Source organism: Lissotriton helveticus, chromosome 5_1 (genome assembly GCF_964261635.1).
Source record: "Lissotriton helveticus chromosome 5_1, aLisHel1.1, whole genome shotgun sequence".
NCBI classification, from domain to species: domain Eukaryota; kingdom Metazoa; phylum Chordata; class Amphibia; order Caudata; family Salamandridae; genus Lissotriton; species Lissotriton helveticus.
This window is the reverse complement of record NC_136065.1, coordinates 79,030,132-79,047,587: the sequence shown is the minus strand read 5'-3', so window position 1 is coordinate 79,047,587 and position 17,456 is coordinate 79,030,132. Positions and strand designations below refer to the sequence as shown.

At 48.9% G+C, this 17,456-nt stretch overlaps 1 protein-coding gene and 1 long non-coding RNA gene across 2 annotated transcripts in view; one reads left to right on the top strand and one right to left on the bottom strand.

The window, feature by feature from the left end:
- Positions 1-5,628, top strand: part of LOC144754156 (E3 ubiquitin-protein ligase TRIM39-like) — a 75,179-nt gene extending 69,551 nt beyond the window's left edge. Inside the window, exon 6 of the mRNA XM_078641738.1 lies at positions 4,889-5,628. Within this exon, the coding sequence (XP_078497864.1) occupies positions 4,889-5,397 (509 nt within the window). The 3' untranslated portion in view covers positions 5,398-5,628. The remainder of the gene's footprint in view (positions 1-4,888) is intronic.
- Positions 1-17,456, bottom strand: part of LOC144754161 (uncharacterized) — a 638,643-nt gene that overhangs the window by 163,006 nt on the left and 458,181 nt on the right. The window lies entirely within an intron of this gene.

The window sequence follows — 17,456 nt, the reverse complement described above, 5'->3', positions numbered from 1 at the left end:
GAAGCCTGGTTTATTTTTGAGAAGCAGCTTCACCTCTTGTGAGCCTTTTCTTTCCTCCTAGTTCTTGCTTCTGCTCTAACTTTGATGCTTTAAGACTCTTATTTTCCAGTAGTGGGGAAACTTCCAGTAGTAAGGTTGGATCTAATTGTAATAAGGGTTTGCTTATCATGGCACTATTTATTCGACTGCGGTCCGTTTTGATCACTGTGAGTATCTGCCATCTGAATTCGGTCCAGCTCCTCTCCCAGAATGTTAACCGCTTAGTTCTGTTAGCAGTTATTTTTTAGGTCTCGCCTAGGCGGCGCGCATGCTCTGCTCTAGGAGGGCCTTTAGCCATCGGTCTTCACTTTTCAAGCGCTGCACTCGTGCTTGTGGCGTCATCCACCTTGCGGGATCGAGCAGCGGCGTGCCCCAAGCACAAGTGCAGTGCTTGAAAAGTGAAGACCTCGCGAGCACGCATGCATGCACCACTCCCGGGCTTGTTCTGTTAGTTGTTCTCTCTATAAGCAGAGAGAAGTGTGTATATAGATTTGCCACAAGGCAGCGTGAGCAAGCGGAGAGCGGCATGGAAACATGAGGCGGCATACCGGATCACCTCCAGCCTCTGACGGCGTGTTGCTGGGCAACCGAGTACACCGCCTGCACTCCCAGGTGAAACATTTGCACCCTTGTTTGTGTTGTGTGTGAGCATCCGAAGAGTAGCGGTGCTGTCCCTCAGCACCTTGACCAAGTATACAATGGCGTTGTACTACTTTGGCCGAGTTCAGGACTATTTTGGAATTTATTTACGAGCACTTTTCACAAGCGCAACTGTTTATCGTAAAGTCACTTTTCACAACCACCACTGTGCGCCCGCCCACTTTTTGTGCATGCCGCTCTGCAACTTTTCTCCCTCCTCTTGTGCTACGTGTCCCTTCGTCTAATTACCGCCCCGCTTTTTGCTCCGCCATGAGACTGCCCGTAGCTCCTCTTATGTTGTTCATCCCTTCTGCCATTAGCGTACCTTGCCCTCTCCTGTGGCCGTAGCGGATCTGCTAAGCAGCCCCTCCCGTTGCTGGCTCCATTATTGTCGCCCCCGTTCCTTGTGTGGGCTTGGTCAGGGAGGCATTTTCAAGTTGAATACAATATACGCGTTCCACATACCCCGCAGACACCCCGACCAAGATACGAGATGTCCATTAACTTGATTAGGATTCTCTAATTGTGACTGATTGGCATATGCAGCGGTAGTGCTGTGGACATCAGGCAATATTTATATATGTTATTTTCTTTTTGCTTGTGTCACGGCGCAAGGAATTAAACCGTTATTACATCCATGTACCAGACCGAGTTCAAGACAAAGAGTCACTCTAGGTGATGCACAGCTGCTTGTTTATTGTCTCCGTTTCTGGGACACTTTAGCATCAAAGTCGGGAGCTTCTTGACAAGATGGTTGTTCTGAATGGACAAATGACGTGGTACTCCCTTAAGTGCAGAAGTCACTTTGCAGCATTTTCCACAGCTTTATTAGTTGCCAAGATAGACTGATTCATTTGACCGCACACGTCACCCCTGAGTGCCTGCGAATGTTGGTTTTGGGATCATAATGAAAGACTTGTTCAGAAGGGATACTGGTTCGAATCCCGGCAGTCCCTTATGTTGATCAATAGCTTTGATTGCAACGATTTGACTACCAGGCATTGGCACCTTTTGCAAGTTATGCAAGCTCTTACTGACCTGTTGCTGTTCACAGATTCGGCTATGGGCAGAATCATAGACATCAATACACCAAAATGGCAGGTGTACCGGAAGTGACATCACACATCCTTTGACCTTAATGACATCACATTAGGGGACGTATATGACTACTACTGACTCCAAGGCATATTGAATAGTGGCACGGCTCATGGTCCTCCATGCTACTTCAGCATCATGTCCAGGGAAACAGTGATGTGGCAGTCTCCAGCTGTGATAATTGAGAACACGAAAATGGTGAAAGGACAAAAAAAAACACAGAGTACTCTTTCAAGGAACTTGGTTCCTTTGTTCATGCAGTACATAATGCAGGAAATTGACATGCAACCCTGGTCGACCTGGTTGGACCAGGGACTCGGAACTGAGCCTATGTACTTGTGATGGTCATTCAATTATGGACACCGCCCACTACCTGTTCTTTTGTTCCCATTTTAAATCTATTAGGGAAAAATTCATTATCCCCTTGCTAAAAGGGAGAGGGTTTAGGCAGGTCAAACCAGCTTTACTATACCTTCAGATGCTAACTGATATCTGGCAAACCTATAATGTGGCCAAATTTTTGACTATCGCAGTTAGATTGGGCAAAAAGATTAATTGGGTGTAGAATACCAATCAACAACAATCATGCTTACTGTAAAAATTGAATCCAGTTTTTTAAAAGTTTGTAATGTTTTTTATTGTGACTGACAATTGTAATCTTTTTTAATGATTCATTGTGTTTTTTGGACCATTGCTTATGTGTGTCTTGTACTTTTATGGTTTTGAAAATTCGAACCGAATAAAGTATTTCTTGACTTGACATGCAACCCATCTCTGTGTGGGTGTGCAACTCTGATCATGCCAATGTCCACAATTCTTCATTCTTCAGGAAGTGGCTTAGTCAAACGAAGGTGTACTCCAGCCTTCCTGCTCCATCGAAGTATAGGTGATTTCACACAAGATGCATACACTTAGCTTTCCATTGGTTTCTGGAGGGAGGGAGAATGAGAGATAGGAGAGCAGTAGAGGAAACCGGTAGGAAAAGGAGAGGAAGGATATCAGTTCTGACTACTAGTAAACCCTGCTGATAACTGTAGGGTCTAAATAAATACAGGACTCCTCCCAACGGTGGTGTGCTCCTTCCATCATTGAATTAAGATCTACTCACACGTACATGTGGTACTAGTTAGGCTAGCCATGTAAACGACATGGATTTACACAGGAAAAGCTGGTAATCGTCTCTACATGGTTTGATCAGCTGCTACTAGTCGTTGTCTTGGCCGATTCATGGGGCTGGTCGTCGTTTTGAGTGTATCCCTACCACACATCAGTGAGACACCTTCCGAATCATGTACAGCACCCATCAGGAGACTTGTTACCCGGATCTCTTGCACAAGAAAATGCGTGGAGTTGGTCACTTGAAAGAGAGATCTACTGAGCGGTGACCCTAGGCCCAGAGCACTGCTCAAGGCCTCGCACAAGGTCACAGATGATCTTAATGGTGATATTACATCACTATTAACATTTTTGATGCTATCACTAAAATCATGTTTGCTGACAGTGGGAATATTGCTGTTTAATTGAGTGACCATTGCAGGGACATCTACATGTTGTGGTAGTGCAACCTTCTCGCCAATGTTAATGTCTGATTATGTGTATTGCTAGAGTTTCAAAGACATCAAGCATTATCTTTAATCAGTCAAGAAATTGGTTATGAGTGACTTTTATTGACGAGTGCAAAACAGGCTTTTTTGCTCAGGTTTTATTGTTGACTGCAGCAATACATTGTTTTGATTGTTTTCCATGCTGCCTTAAACACTGATCTTGAATAAGGGAATAAACAGGGCATTTTCTAGTCAGCCTAAGACTTGCTACAGATCGTGTTTTCACACTACTGCCCCATGTTTAAAAACACTGAAGGGAACATTTTCTGTTGAGGTACAGTTTTTACTGTTCATCACTGTATTTGTGTTTGAAAGAAAAGATATTAAAATAAAAGTAAATATCCCATCATTCAACACAAAATACCATTCCACATAATTACACTCATAACACACTATCTCACTCCACATAGTTCCAGTACACTCAATACCACATAATTACTATCCGCATAATTCCACTGCACGCCATGCCACATAATTCCACTACACAAATCCACTCGACACAATTCCGCAACTAAAAATTACAATCCAACCCACATAATTCCACTACACAACACATGCATACACACACATAAAAAGTGTTTTACACAGGTGAAGCACATTGCCATTTACAATGCCAATAGCTCTAACTCAAACAAACACGAGACCTATTGCATTTCCAATGCTTGTATTGAATGTTCCCTGAAAGATGAATGAATGAATATACAGCTACATAACAAGAGCAGCTTTGTTTTTATTAGATCATTAATGCTCATAATATTTATGCAAAAATGAAACCCTTTGGGGTCGATGCTAAAACACATTCAGTTTGGGATGGATCCCTGAAGATATTTACTAATTCAGTGGCAGCACGGCATGTAATGCGGGTTTACCCATCGTGAATTTAAATGCTCAAACAGCATTCTTTTTTATTTTGATATCTCTATCGGTATTTCATATAAATAATATAACAGCAGTGACACGATGTCACACAAGGCCCTTTTCCGTTTCTCGATAGCGCATGGTATATTCTCCTAATGGGAGCTTCTTTGTTATTCACATGCGAGGGACTTAAAGCTTGAGTATATCATCACTGCCATTTGCGATCACGCACACAAAGCACTCCACAACGCCGGACCAGCCTACCTTAACAGCAGACTCCGCTTCTACACCCCCACCCGCCAGCTCAGCTCCACCAGCCTCGCCCTCGCCGCTATCCCCCACATCTAACAAACGATCTCTGGTGGCAGATTCTTCTCCTACCTCGCCACCAAGACCTGGAACACCCTCCCTACCCACATATGGCAGACCCAAGACCTACTCGCCTTCAGAAGACTCCTCAAGACCTGGCTCTTCGAGCAGCACCGCCCCCCCCCCCCCTACACTTTAGTGTAGTGAGCAGTCTAGTGCCGCGCTCTCTAGCGCTGCGTGCTCCTTTCAGATGTGGTGTAAATTAATCATATGTAAATCAGAAGCAGTAATTACAGCCTTCATTTGTGTCATTAAATCTCTAATTGTGAATCTCTTCTCTGCAGTGATGGTGACTCTGGATCCTGACACGGCTCATCCTGAGCTCCTCCTGTCTAAGAGGGGGAGACGAGTGAGAGACACGGGCACAGCACAGCCCCTGACGGACACCCCCAAGAGATTCACCTCCTACTACTGTGTGCTGGGGAGCGAGGGGTTCACCTCCGGCAGACATTACTGGGAGGTGCAGCTGCTGCAGGAGGGGGGAGCGTGGCATGTGGGGGTCGCAGCAGAGTCTGTGAACAGGAAGGGAGTCTTCACATGGTCACCTGAGGGGGGAGTCTGGGCTGTGCGGGGGTCGAAGGGTCAGTACACGGCTCTCAGCTCCCCTCAGACCCCTCTGTTCCCGCGTGAGAAACCCCTGAAGCTGGGGGTGTATCTGGACTACGAGGGGGGGCGGCTGTCCCTGTACAATGCTGACTCCATGGAGCTTCTCTACTCCTTCCCGCAGGCCCCCTTCACACAGAGGCTCTTCCCGTACTTCCGGCTCAATGGAGCGGAGCTGAGGCTGGTGTGAGAGTGACACCCCCCAACTGTCATCTACAGTTCAAACACCAACATTCCAAAGAATCTTCTTCACAAGGACCCTCCCACATGTTGCCAAGAGACCCAGAAGCCTCATGTGAAACTGACTGCTTCATATCTCTTTTCCTTGTACTTTTTAAGACAAGGGCAGAAATGTTTGCTTTTGTGAATCATGCACCAGACGTCATGTAACATATGATAAAGTCTCTGTAAAATTCAGAAATGTGTATTTCTTTCACACGTGGAGCTTTGACATTAATATGCACATTATAGCGCTGCGCTGAGAAGTACTTATTGAAAGTGATTGTTTTTAAACATGACCTTAGAAACTATTCCTGCCCCACCCAACAACAGGGATATTATTAATGACCTCAGGCGCAAGACAGTTGTCACGTGATCCAGATTCAGGGCGGATTTAGGACAGTGCAACCGGTGCAGCCGCACCTGTGCTAACCTGGGAGCGGTGTTGTGTGCAGAAATAACTTTGGCTTTTAAAAGCACCTGCTGCTTCCCTGTGTGACCAGCAGGTTTCAGGCAACAATAAAAATCTCAAGATAACACAGGTGATTAATGTTTCTGCTGGAGAGAGATCGAAGTTTTGTCTTGTCACAGTTTCAACTCATCCTTAAGTAGCGCAGAGGGTTAATATGCCGGCTGCAAAGAACGTGCACATGCAGATCACAGAACGGTAATCCTCATTCGTTTGTGCAACATTTCCTATAGACTGATTTACACATATAAGATTCATTGCCTCTGTTAATGTGTTTGTTGTAAAGTGCTCTGACACCCACGAGTTGGCATAAGAAGCGCTATAAAACAAAACACATGCGTATGAGAGAGGGACTGTACAGAGATGGGTGCCACTGTTGGAAGGTGGGAGGGTAGAAATATTTAATAATGGTGTCGTGGGCGGAGGGGCACAAAGAAATATTGTCACACCTGGCGCCTCTAACTCTAAAGCCGGCCCTGCCCAGAATCTTTTAGATCCATTAATTCAAACGCAATCGTTTTTTGTAGCGCTGGTATTCTAAACTCACGGTTTTGAAGGTGCTTTCATATGGGATAAGGAAGAAAATGGGCCATCGGTGAAATCAAATATTTTTCTAGGATCACAAAATTTGGTTACGCTGTGAAGCCGCAATTAATCCAGGTGTTCTAGTTTCCCTTTGGACAAATTACCTACTAAATGGGTATCTATTTGTCTCTCCTTTTTACCTCAAATGTTAATACTTTTGTGATCCATCACCTGTGAATTAAGCTGATATTTCTTTGCAAGGGTTTAAAACTTCTTTCTGAGGACAGTGTTTTTGTAACGTGAGTATGATGAGGCCAGTGAAGATATATCGCAATACATAACTATTTTTAAATATTGCAGTTCCTAAACTGCAAAGATTCCATCACAATTACAGACCATCATGTATAAGTTGTTTTCTTGTGAAACCTCTCCCCTGCTGCACAAGCCACTATTGTAATTTATGAAATGTGTATTGTGCAAACATATGCAGATTCTCTGAACAATGTGCAATAATGTTATATTCCAGCAGCACAAATACAACACAATAGCGTCCTGCGGGGCTTTCATGACTCCACAAACATTCCAGGTCGCGCAAACATATTCAGTAGAATTAACTTGTCTGCAACATTTTTTCCAGACGTTATTGTGTTATTTACAGGCCATCCTGTATTAAAAGGAGAATCTATTTTTGTCATGAAACTTAAAGAATGTCAGCTAGATGTGGGACACTGAGAAGCAAATCTGCCTCTCAAGCCGACGCCAGTGCATGCTGGGACTGAGATAACAAGGTACTTAATAGAAAGCATCAAACTACAAGTCCCAAAATGCAAAGTGCTGTTGATACAAAATGTCAGAGGTTGGAGGGGTCACTTAGAGTGAGATTTTGACACCAGGTCAAGCAAAGCAAAATGATTTTGCTATGAGTTTTAAATGTTTCCTGGACGGCAGGAATGATGTGTAATACCCATCACCTATTCATCCTTTTAGGGGTTTCTGCTTCTTAATATCCGAGTCTTTGCTTCATGGAGATTGGATGTAATTCTTGTCTCTTGAGTAAGACATGGGCTGAGTATGTTCTCTTTCAGCGTTAGTGTCATGACATCCTTTTATAAGGTAGCTCAGTAGGTCGAGGCACATCTGCGGACCCATGATCTAGAGGTCACAGGTTAGACTCCTGGCAGGGGTTTCTCCTACTTTCTAATGATTGCACTGTACTGTAGCATTTATATAAACCTTCTTGCTGTTACCAATGACTGCAGCTGACGTCACTGAGAAATGGTCCTCCGAGCCCTAGACATTCATTTAAGATCCTTATGAATTCTGGGGTTGTAATTTTGGTTTACTTCAGTATGAATATTAACAATATCAGATTAACGGGGGGCGTGGCCACGGCGGCAACCGTAATGGCCGCTCTGCCGTGAAGCTCCTCCGGGCGGGCGCCCAATTCGGACAATAAGGAATGTAGTCCGCATCCCTGCCATTCCTAACTGCACCGTCCAGCCGCCTGATGGTCCGGGGCAGCCTTGGAGACGTTCCTGAGCCGCGGGGACGGCTAACTGCAGTGGCCGCGACGGAGGGGATCTGAGACCGCCGGAGCCTGGCGCCATTTTCCCCGCAACACTGGAGAGCCGGGTGAGTGCGCCTCGGCGGACTGCGGCCGCGCCGCCACTCCTTTAATCCCCTGCCTCTGGCGCTTTCGCGCGCTGCTTCCCCCTGGCCGCTCGGCCCGTCTTGCCCCTGGTTCCGGGCTCACGGGTGTGGCTGCTATTTTTGGCCTGCTCCGGGGGTAGAGCCGGGGGCTGGATTTGGGTCCCGGGCCGGGTTGGGGGGGAGTGCGGCGGGCGCGTTCAGGGGTCGGGGGGGAGGGGGGTGCGGACTTGCTGGTCGGACCGGGGGCGCTCCCTGATGACACGCGGCAGCCCCGCCGTGCGCCTGAACACCGCGCCACCCTCCGTCGCCGCCGCAAAGCTGCTGCTGCTGACGCCTCGGATGGGAGGCCTGCTACTGCTCCTCGCGGCGCCATTTTGAGCTCCTCGGCCACCTGCATCCCTGCTACCTTGACTGTGGCTTGGACCTTCGCCTGCTGTCCTGTCCACGCGGCCGGTCACTGGGGGCCGGCCTGCTTCTGCCATTGATCCCCGCTCACCTCCACTGTCGCAGAGACTGCGACCACGCCACACATCCCCCACGATGGGGAAGAAGGATCCGGCCCAAAAGACTCTCAATTTCGACAAGGCTCTCCCTGCCGCTGATCCCCCTCCGGGTGCTTCTGCTGGAGGCCTGGCGACACAGCCTGCTGGTGATGCGGCGTCCATGATGGCCACTATAATGGGGGAGATGCGGGCTGGCTTCAAAGCCCTGGATACTAGGTTCGACAGCTTGGAGCAGAAGCTGTCCGCCATCAATTCAACCGTACAAGCCCACGATAGGCGTCTGGACTTGGCGGAGTCTAGAATATCCGACCTTGATGGCGACTCCTCCAAAACCCGAAAGAGGCTCGAGAGGGTGGAGAAAATTCTAAAGGAAGTTGCCATTAAAAACGAGGATTTAGAAGCGCGAGGCAGACGCAATAACATCAGAATCCTGGGCGTGGCGGAGACAACTGCCACTGGCCGATTTGACACCTTTGTGGAAAATCTCCTCATCGAATTGTTTGGTAAAGACACATTTACGGCTGGTTTTGTTGTGGAGAGGGCACATAGGTCGTTGGGGCCTAATCCGCGCACGGGACAGTTGCCCCGGCCCATCATCGCAAGGATTATGAACTTTAGAGACCGTGATGCCGCGCTTCGGGCGGCGCGAGAAATGGGCGAGGTGCGATGGCAGGGGAGCAAGCTGTCCTTCTTCCCGGACTACACGGTCATGGTGCAGGAGGCCCGGAGAAAATACACCAGCGTCAAGGCGGCTCTCAGAAACCTGGGCCTAAAATACAATATGCTTTACCCAGCCCGACTGAAAGTGGACATCAATGGCCGGTATCGCATTTTTGACTCTCCAGCTGAGGTTTAGGACTTCTGTCACACTTATAAGTCTCGGCCTGGATCGAACCCCGGCTCTAGGCCCACTTCTCCCCCGCAGTCAGACACGCAGGTCAGCGCTGACCTGTTCACGGACGCTGGACAGGGCTGACTGCTCACTCCGCCTTAGTCTTGGTTCCTTTCTTTATAGCGGGAGTGGCTAAAGTTCCTACATACCTATCCGCTTATGACATTCTCGATGTTCCGTTGGATTGCCCGCCCGGGGGTTAGCGTTGCCTCCCCCCCCCCCCCAGCACGGGCTGATATCTTTCGTTGCATCTTCTGGGGGTTTCTAGCATGTGTAGAGTTACCTTTTTTGCAAGTTTTTCCCACATTGCACTTGCTGTTTTGCCTTTCAGATTTGCGAATGGGGGGGTTCTGCCTCTCATGGGGTGTTGGGAGGCTGGGTGGTGGGGGGGGCGGGGTTGTTTGTATTTTTTGTGTTGTTTTCTTCTCCTTTATATTGATCGCGAGACATATGGCACTGGTTTGTTCACGGGGCGCTTATTGCCCACGATTTTCGAATTGACTCTATGGCCCGAGTAGGATTGCAGACTGGCCCTTCTATTCTGAAGCTGATGACCTGGAATGTCTGGGGCTTGAACTCCACCCGGAAACGGAAACAGGTTTTACAGTATGCAGCAAGACATAATGTTGATATTCTAATACTGCAGGAAACACACATGGTCCATTCAGACACACCCTCCTTTGCACGGAGCTGGGGCGCAAACAGAGTGTTCTCTAGCTTCAGTAGATATGCTCGAGGGGTGGCGGTCTTGATTCACAAACGCTTACCCTTTGTCCTGACTGGTAGCGAGGTGGACGGGGAGGGACGCTATGTGATTCTACACGGGCTGCTGTTTGGGTACAAGGTTTCCATTGTAGGGGTTTATGGCCCTAATGTCGACTCCCCGGTCTGCCTTGCGAACCTGCACATGTCTCTAGTACGCGCAGATATTGACCTTCTGGCGTTGGGGGGCGACTTTAACTTGTTGATGAACCCCGGCAGGGACAGCACATCCCCCTCCCCTGACCGCAAACCACTATCCCGCGCGGCGATGGCGGATCTATGTTCCCACTTTGCACTGCAGGACATTGAGGCTACCCGGCACTCTACCTCCCCGTCCTTCACACACCACTCTGGCTACCACAACACGAGCACCAGGATTAACTACTGGCTATTGTCCCCTGGCTTGGCGGGTTGGGTTACTGATTTGCGCACGCTACCACGTACCGTATCTGACCACTCTCCGGTGGTTCTGGCACTTGCGATCCCAAGGTTGGGTGGGTATGAGAGGCAGTGGAGATTCCCTGGGCGTGCACTGGCGGACCCGGTTTTCACGGAGGAGATCCGCTCGGCGATTGAGGACTATTTTGACCTCAACACTGGCTCCGTGACTGCGTGGGCCACACTATGGGAGGGATTCAAGGCGACAATCAGGGGGGGTCTGCATAACCAAGCATGTAGGGGCGCTGCGTGAGATACGGTCCACCCTGTCCTGCCTTGAGACTGACCTATCAGCCATTGAATCTCGGATCCTGACTGACCCCTCCCCTGCCAACGAAGCCAAACGCATCGAGCTCCTGTTAGAGTTCAGAGACACGGCGGACAGGGAACTAAAATACTTAGGCAAGTACCATTCGGCCCGCCAATATGGCGAGGGGGACAGACCGGGATGGTTATTGGCGCAATTGCTGCGCCCCCCCCCGGCAGGCGGCGTACATCACACAGATTGTGGCTGCAGATGGCACACCTCGCTTCACCACGCCTGACATTTGCAACACTTTCTTGTCTTACTACAAGCATCTCTACAAATCTGCCCTAATCGGGGAAAAGCGCGACCCGGGTCCCTACATCAACGAAATAGCCATGGTATTCTTGGAAAAGTACATGCAAGACTACTTGGCGCACCCTATCACTCCCGACCTGATCGCAGAGGCGATAGACTCGCTGAAGGGTTCCTCGGCGCCGGGCCTGGACGGTTTCACAGCCGATTTTTACCAAGCATACAAGGAGGAGTTGGTTCCTATCCTGGTCGAGGTGTACGCTGAAGCCCTGGAGTCCGGTGTTCTCCCCCCCTACGCTCCGTGAGGCAGTTATTGTCTTGCTACCCAAACCTGGCCGAGACCCGACGGTCTGCGGTTCCTATCGCCCGCTGTCACTCCTAAACCTAGACTATAAAATCCTTGCCAAGGTGCTCGCTATGCGGCTCGCGCTGCTAATGAATTCTATCATTTCACCAGTTCAGTCAGGATTCGTGCCCCAAAGATCGACCTCCCTGAACCTCCGCACGGTCTTCTCGGTCCTGCATAGAATTGACCCGTCCGTTCCAGCTGCTGCAGTTTTTTTGGACACTGAGAAGGCATTCGACACCTTGGAGTGGCCCTTTTTTCTGGACGTGATGCGTAGAATGGGCATGCCGGCTATGTTTGTGGCGACCGTCGAATCGCTGTACACGGCTCCCACGGCTCGTCTTCGCCTCAATGGTACTATCACCGACAGGTTCACTCTGTCTCGAGGTACCCGCCAGGGATGCCCCTTATCCCCCTTACTTTTTATTTTGGCTATGGATCCTCTGGTCCGTCACTTTCAAGAGAAACACTTGCACAGGGGACTCCAGTTCCGCACAGGGCCTCTGCTTGTATCGCTCTACGCGGACGACATGGTTCTGTACATCCGCACTCCAGAAACCAACCTGCAACCTCTGCTGTCGGAGATTGTGCGTTTTGGTGATTACTCTGGCCTCCGGGTTAATTGGCACAAATCACAGCTGTTCCCCCTTACCCTTGCCACTTCGAGATGGCCTTGCTCCCTCCCATTGGAATGGTGCGAGGACTCCGTTAAATACCTAGGGATTCACATCCACTTGGATACCGGGGCTATCATTCGCATGAACTATGGTCGCGCCCTCGATTTCTTGGAAGATAACACTGATAGATGGCTTCGCCTTCCCCTGTCGATGGCTGGGCGCATTGCCATAGTGAAAATGGTGGTACTGCCCCGGTTTTTATATCTATTCAACAATATCCCCATCCCCCTCACTCGGGTTTTTTTCATGCAACTGCGCACGGCCCTGCTGAGACTGGTTTGGGGTGGGAAGCGCCCTCGCCTGGCCTGGAGCGCGTTGACACTGCCATATGAGAGAGGAGGCTTTGGGGTCCCGGACTTCTACCTCTATTACCTGGTTGCCCAGTGCTCGTATGCCCACTCCTGGTTCCACCCGGACGCCAGGATTCAACACTTGAAACCTGAGGCGGACGCCGCACTCCCTGTATCTCTGGACAATGTGCTCCCTAAGGGCTTCCTCGCGATCCACATGACATACTTCCTCTTGCCACTACGGCTTGGGCCTGGGACAAACTTAGGCGCTTACTGCGTGCTGACACTCTGTACTCACAGGCCCTCCCACTACCCAACCCGCATTGGCTCCCCATAACTGGCGAAACATTGATCTGTCGTACACTAGCTAAATACCATCTGACTACGATCGGTGACTTGTTCCCCGACGGCCACGCGCTTTCCGTTTCCGAGGACCCTCGCTTCTCGGAAAGCACATTCATGGACACCTTTGTGTTTGCTAGACTCAGGGCGCTGATGCGTACCACGTTCCACACCTTCCCGCTGCCGCCGGATGACACTCTTGCACTCACTTCCATTATCCAGAACACTTCGGGGGCCCACGTGGTGTCCAAACTTTACAAATTATGCTTACTCTCACTCCCATCATCTGATGAGGCGGTCCGTGCCGCTTGGGAAACGGATCTGGGCACCCAGATCTCTGACGCTCAAAGGGACGCATGCTGTGCCACGACCAGAGAGGTGTCGATGAATAGCAGACACAAACTCATTAATTTTAAATTCCTTCGTCGTCTATACCACACCCCAGCGATGGCCAACAGAATCAACCCTGCGCGCCCCCACACCTGTCCTAAATGCAACGCCCCGTATGCGGACTTTGCCCATCTTTCCTGGACATGCCCACAGCTGCACGACTTTTGGGTTGCTATACATGACACACTGGGTGCGATTATAGGCTTACCACTGGCAGTCTTACCAGAGATTGCCCTGATGGGCTACATGTCCAACTTTCCCCGAAAGATACGTAAATTGGCATCGATCTGCTTCCTTCTGGCCAAGAGAGAGGTAGCACTGCACTGGTGCTCGAGACGTGCTCCCACAGTTGCCGCTTGGCTGCGAAGTGTGGCTTATTGCAATGTCAATAGTGTGGAATATTCTGACCAACTCCCGGCATCCTCCCGCCCCACGGACATCTGGGATCCATATCGCCAATACATTGCGGGGAGGGCGAAGGAAGCTTCATCTCAGTCCTTACACCCCAATTTACCTACTGGGGTGGGCTAGGCCTCAGGGAACCCACTTTGCACTCCATCAGTTAGGGCTTCTGCCACGGCACGCTGCTCCCCTATGACGTGGGGCTGGGAGGTCCCTTGTCTCGCTGCTTTACCCTACTCTTGGTCCCCCAGGCATTTTGGCGCTCTGTGGCCTCCTGTTTTTACTCCTGTTCCTCCCGGGTGGGATGATTCGATGCTGGCTGTTATGGAAATGTGGTCACTGTCTGCGATGCCTCCTAATGTGATACGGAACGGACTAATGTGTTGGTCTCGCAATCTGTTACTTCTGCATGATATTCCTTTTCTTCCTTTTTTTGAGTTTTTGGACTATTGTTTATGTTTGCTTTGCATTTCAGTTGCTTATCAGAAAATTTTACTACTGTGACATTGGTTTTGCTCCATGATGCGACCTAACTGTTTACTTTCCTAGCGTCACTTTTATGTTCCCGGACCTGATTTGAATATGCATACTTGGACGCTTTGATCAGAATCTGTCTGTTGTATTACTGTGGTTTGCGTCATTTTGCTCTAATAAAATGTTTTTTAAAAAAAAATAATATCAGATTAACATTTTTTTTACTGGTTATAAATTAAGATTACCAGCAAAACATTTACAAAAACATACTAATCAGATCAATTTCCGATACTTGCTATTGTCGAACTTCTTCCAGGAGCTCTGTGTCAATCTGGGGTAACTGGACTCAAACTATAACAAAGAGAACCTGTTACCACTGGTGCCCTGGGGCTTCACCTTACTGTGGGGTCCAAGACTGAGCACCACGTGAACCCCTCACCCCTTGACTCTCAGAGTAATGAAGACGAGCAGTGTGAGGCTTACTCAAGGAGAAGGTGCGGGGTTAGAAACCAAGAACTCTCTAAAGCATAAAACAGATAAATGATTGTCCAGCCAGTGCTTTTACTCGAAAAATGAAAGGTGCTTTAATCACCAACACACAACTCAGGACTGTACACAAAAAATAGAGGGGACAGAAAGATGCACCTAGTTATACTCTGGAGGTTGAGGGGTGGTCCATAGGGACCCTCATGTAGCTAGGCTGTTGCCCTGTGGTTACAGATAGAACGACATTTGTTCTCATTGGACTCGTCAGGGGGCGCCCCTCCAATAGTGCACGCGCTCACACAGAGCTCCTGGGGGCAGCCAGGCTGACTCTGCCTCGGCCCTACCTTGAGAACTTATCTCCATTGATGCCCAGACGCATGTCTCCAGGCCAGGTGAGGGGCGAGAGTGAGAGCGAGAGAGTGGTGACAATGGAGGGGAATAGGTGAGTAGAGAGAAAGTGGTAGAAGTGAAAGGAGAGGGAGAAAGAGAAAAGGGAGTGAGATACACTGATGTGGAGAGAAAGAAGGGGGAGATAGGAAGGAAGTGGAGAGAAAAAGCGAGAGGTCGAGGAGAGGGATGGTGGGGAGAGTGTGAGTGTAAGAGAGACAGAGGGAGGAGTTAGAGAGTGGAGAAAGAATGGGATAGAGAAAGAGGGTGGGTGGTGGGAAACAGAGAGAGACTGCCAGCAGTCAGTCTACAGGACGAGTGACTGCTCAGATTAAGGAGCTGCACGTCTGAAGGTTGTCCGTCTCCCACCACCCGAGATGGACTTAAGTGACCCGGGCCCTTGGGATCTGCATTAAGAGGACACCATGCTTCTGACCCGCCCAGCTAGACCCTACGGATGAACAGGTGTGTAATCTAGCGCGTGGGTGTCCGGGCCTGAGAATCATGGCAGCCCAGGTAAACTGCGCCAGAGCAGAGGCTGGTGCATGGACTGCCCCCTCCAACCCACTCATCCCCCAAGGACACAGCAGCAAAGCCGAGGCTGGTGTAGGAGCTGCCCCTCACCCCTCATTTCTGCAGTAATAAAAATGTAAGAAGGGTCACACGCAGAGATGCTGCCACCAGTGCCAGTCCCTTGCAGCAGATTGAGAGGACAGTAATAGTTGTATCCAGGAGGGTTGCACTTTGGGTGCCCCCTGGACCTTATTGTTCTACAATTATTAGGTACACACATCTATCAACTTCCTTCACAACTGACCCGTAACACTCTTGCCCTTCGGAACTAGGGGTCTGCACATAACTCTGCCAATCCCCTCAATTTCAACTTGCAGAGACCTCTGTAAAACCAGCCCTTGCAGCTCTACCAGTGTATTACAATCCTGACATGAAGTACCGCGCCTAAACAGGTGATCACTCCAACACAAAAGTTGCCGATGGGATGTTGCATGTTTTTACCACGACCGGTGCCAGCGGCACTTGCATCAAGTGGTATGCCGATTCAGTACCAGCCCGTGCTGGCTTGTCCCATCTGTGGGTGGTGGGAAGTTATGGAAGAGGACAGCCGGGGTCGCAGAAGTGGCATGTTGCGCATTTAACAGTGGAAGGTGCTTCTGCCAGTTTTGCTGTTGTTGGTGTAAATGTTGTGGCTGTGTGTGGAGCCACCCGCTTACACAATGTTTGGGCTGTTGGTCGTGGTGGAACAGTAGGAGTGGTCCCGGGCCTTAAATGATCCAGAGAGGGAAGTGGCCGTCCGACTCCAAGGGGGTTTCAGTGGTGGTCTTACATTGAGATATCAAGGCCCGCGACAACAGTGCGGGTCAGCTTCAGACAGTGATGAAGGAGAAACCAAAGAAAGAAGTGGAGGAAGAAAGGATTGCAGGCCCATTGTTGAATGGTCATTGCCAGATTTGATGCTGCCTCTTTTGGGGGTTGTTCCAAAGAAAACTCCAGGGGAATATTGTTTAATTCACCATTTATCGTGGCCAGAGGGGGCGTCAGTGAATGGGTGCATGACTCGGGAAGATGCAACATAGCAGTATCCTGCATCTGTTGATACTATTAGTTTTTGGCAGAACAGGTAAAATGTGACATTTAGTCGGCATTTTACATAATACAAGTTCATATAGTGGAGATATCTTTGCTGGGGATGTCATTTGAAGGGACAATATATGTAGACTGAGTTTTGTCCATGGGTTGTGCAATTTCTTGTTCTCTTTTTGAATTTTCAGCGCCTTCTTATAATGGGTTTGTCAAGAAGAGCTGGCCACAGGCTGATTTCACAATATCTGGATGATTTCTTGTTTGTTGGGAAGGGAGAAGTGAATGAATGAAGGTTATGGGGTGCCCCTAGCACCAGACAAAGACAAAGGGCCCGAGTACTGTATTCATTTTTTCAGAATTGTCACAAAGAAGATGCAGTTGAGGTTGCCAGGAGACAAAGTGCAAGAGATTGTTTTATTGGTAGAAGAGGTGTGCAAAGAGCGGAAGTTGGCGCTCCATTAGGTTAAATGTTTGTTGGTGCCTCTCAGTTTTGCATGCAGAGCGGTCAGGCTGGCAGAATGTTTTGTCCAAGGTTGGGTTTTGCCATGTCAGGGGTGAATTTGAATTTTTAATTTAATCTTTATTGTTTAGTTAATTAAAACCATGACAAGTTTCCTGTTCAGTTCACAAACCACTGTTTAAAGATAAAAGAGAAATGATCAAAAATTAAATTACAACAAAATAAAATCCCAAAAACAGAAAAATATAAAACTTTAAATGTCAAAGAATAAGGAAACCTGAAACATAATACATTTTAAAATATTAAATTGCTTTCAGGCGTTTTTCAAAAGCAAGCAGGAACTTTATCATTTTGCAATTTATTTGTGGGTCCATTGAAT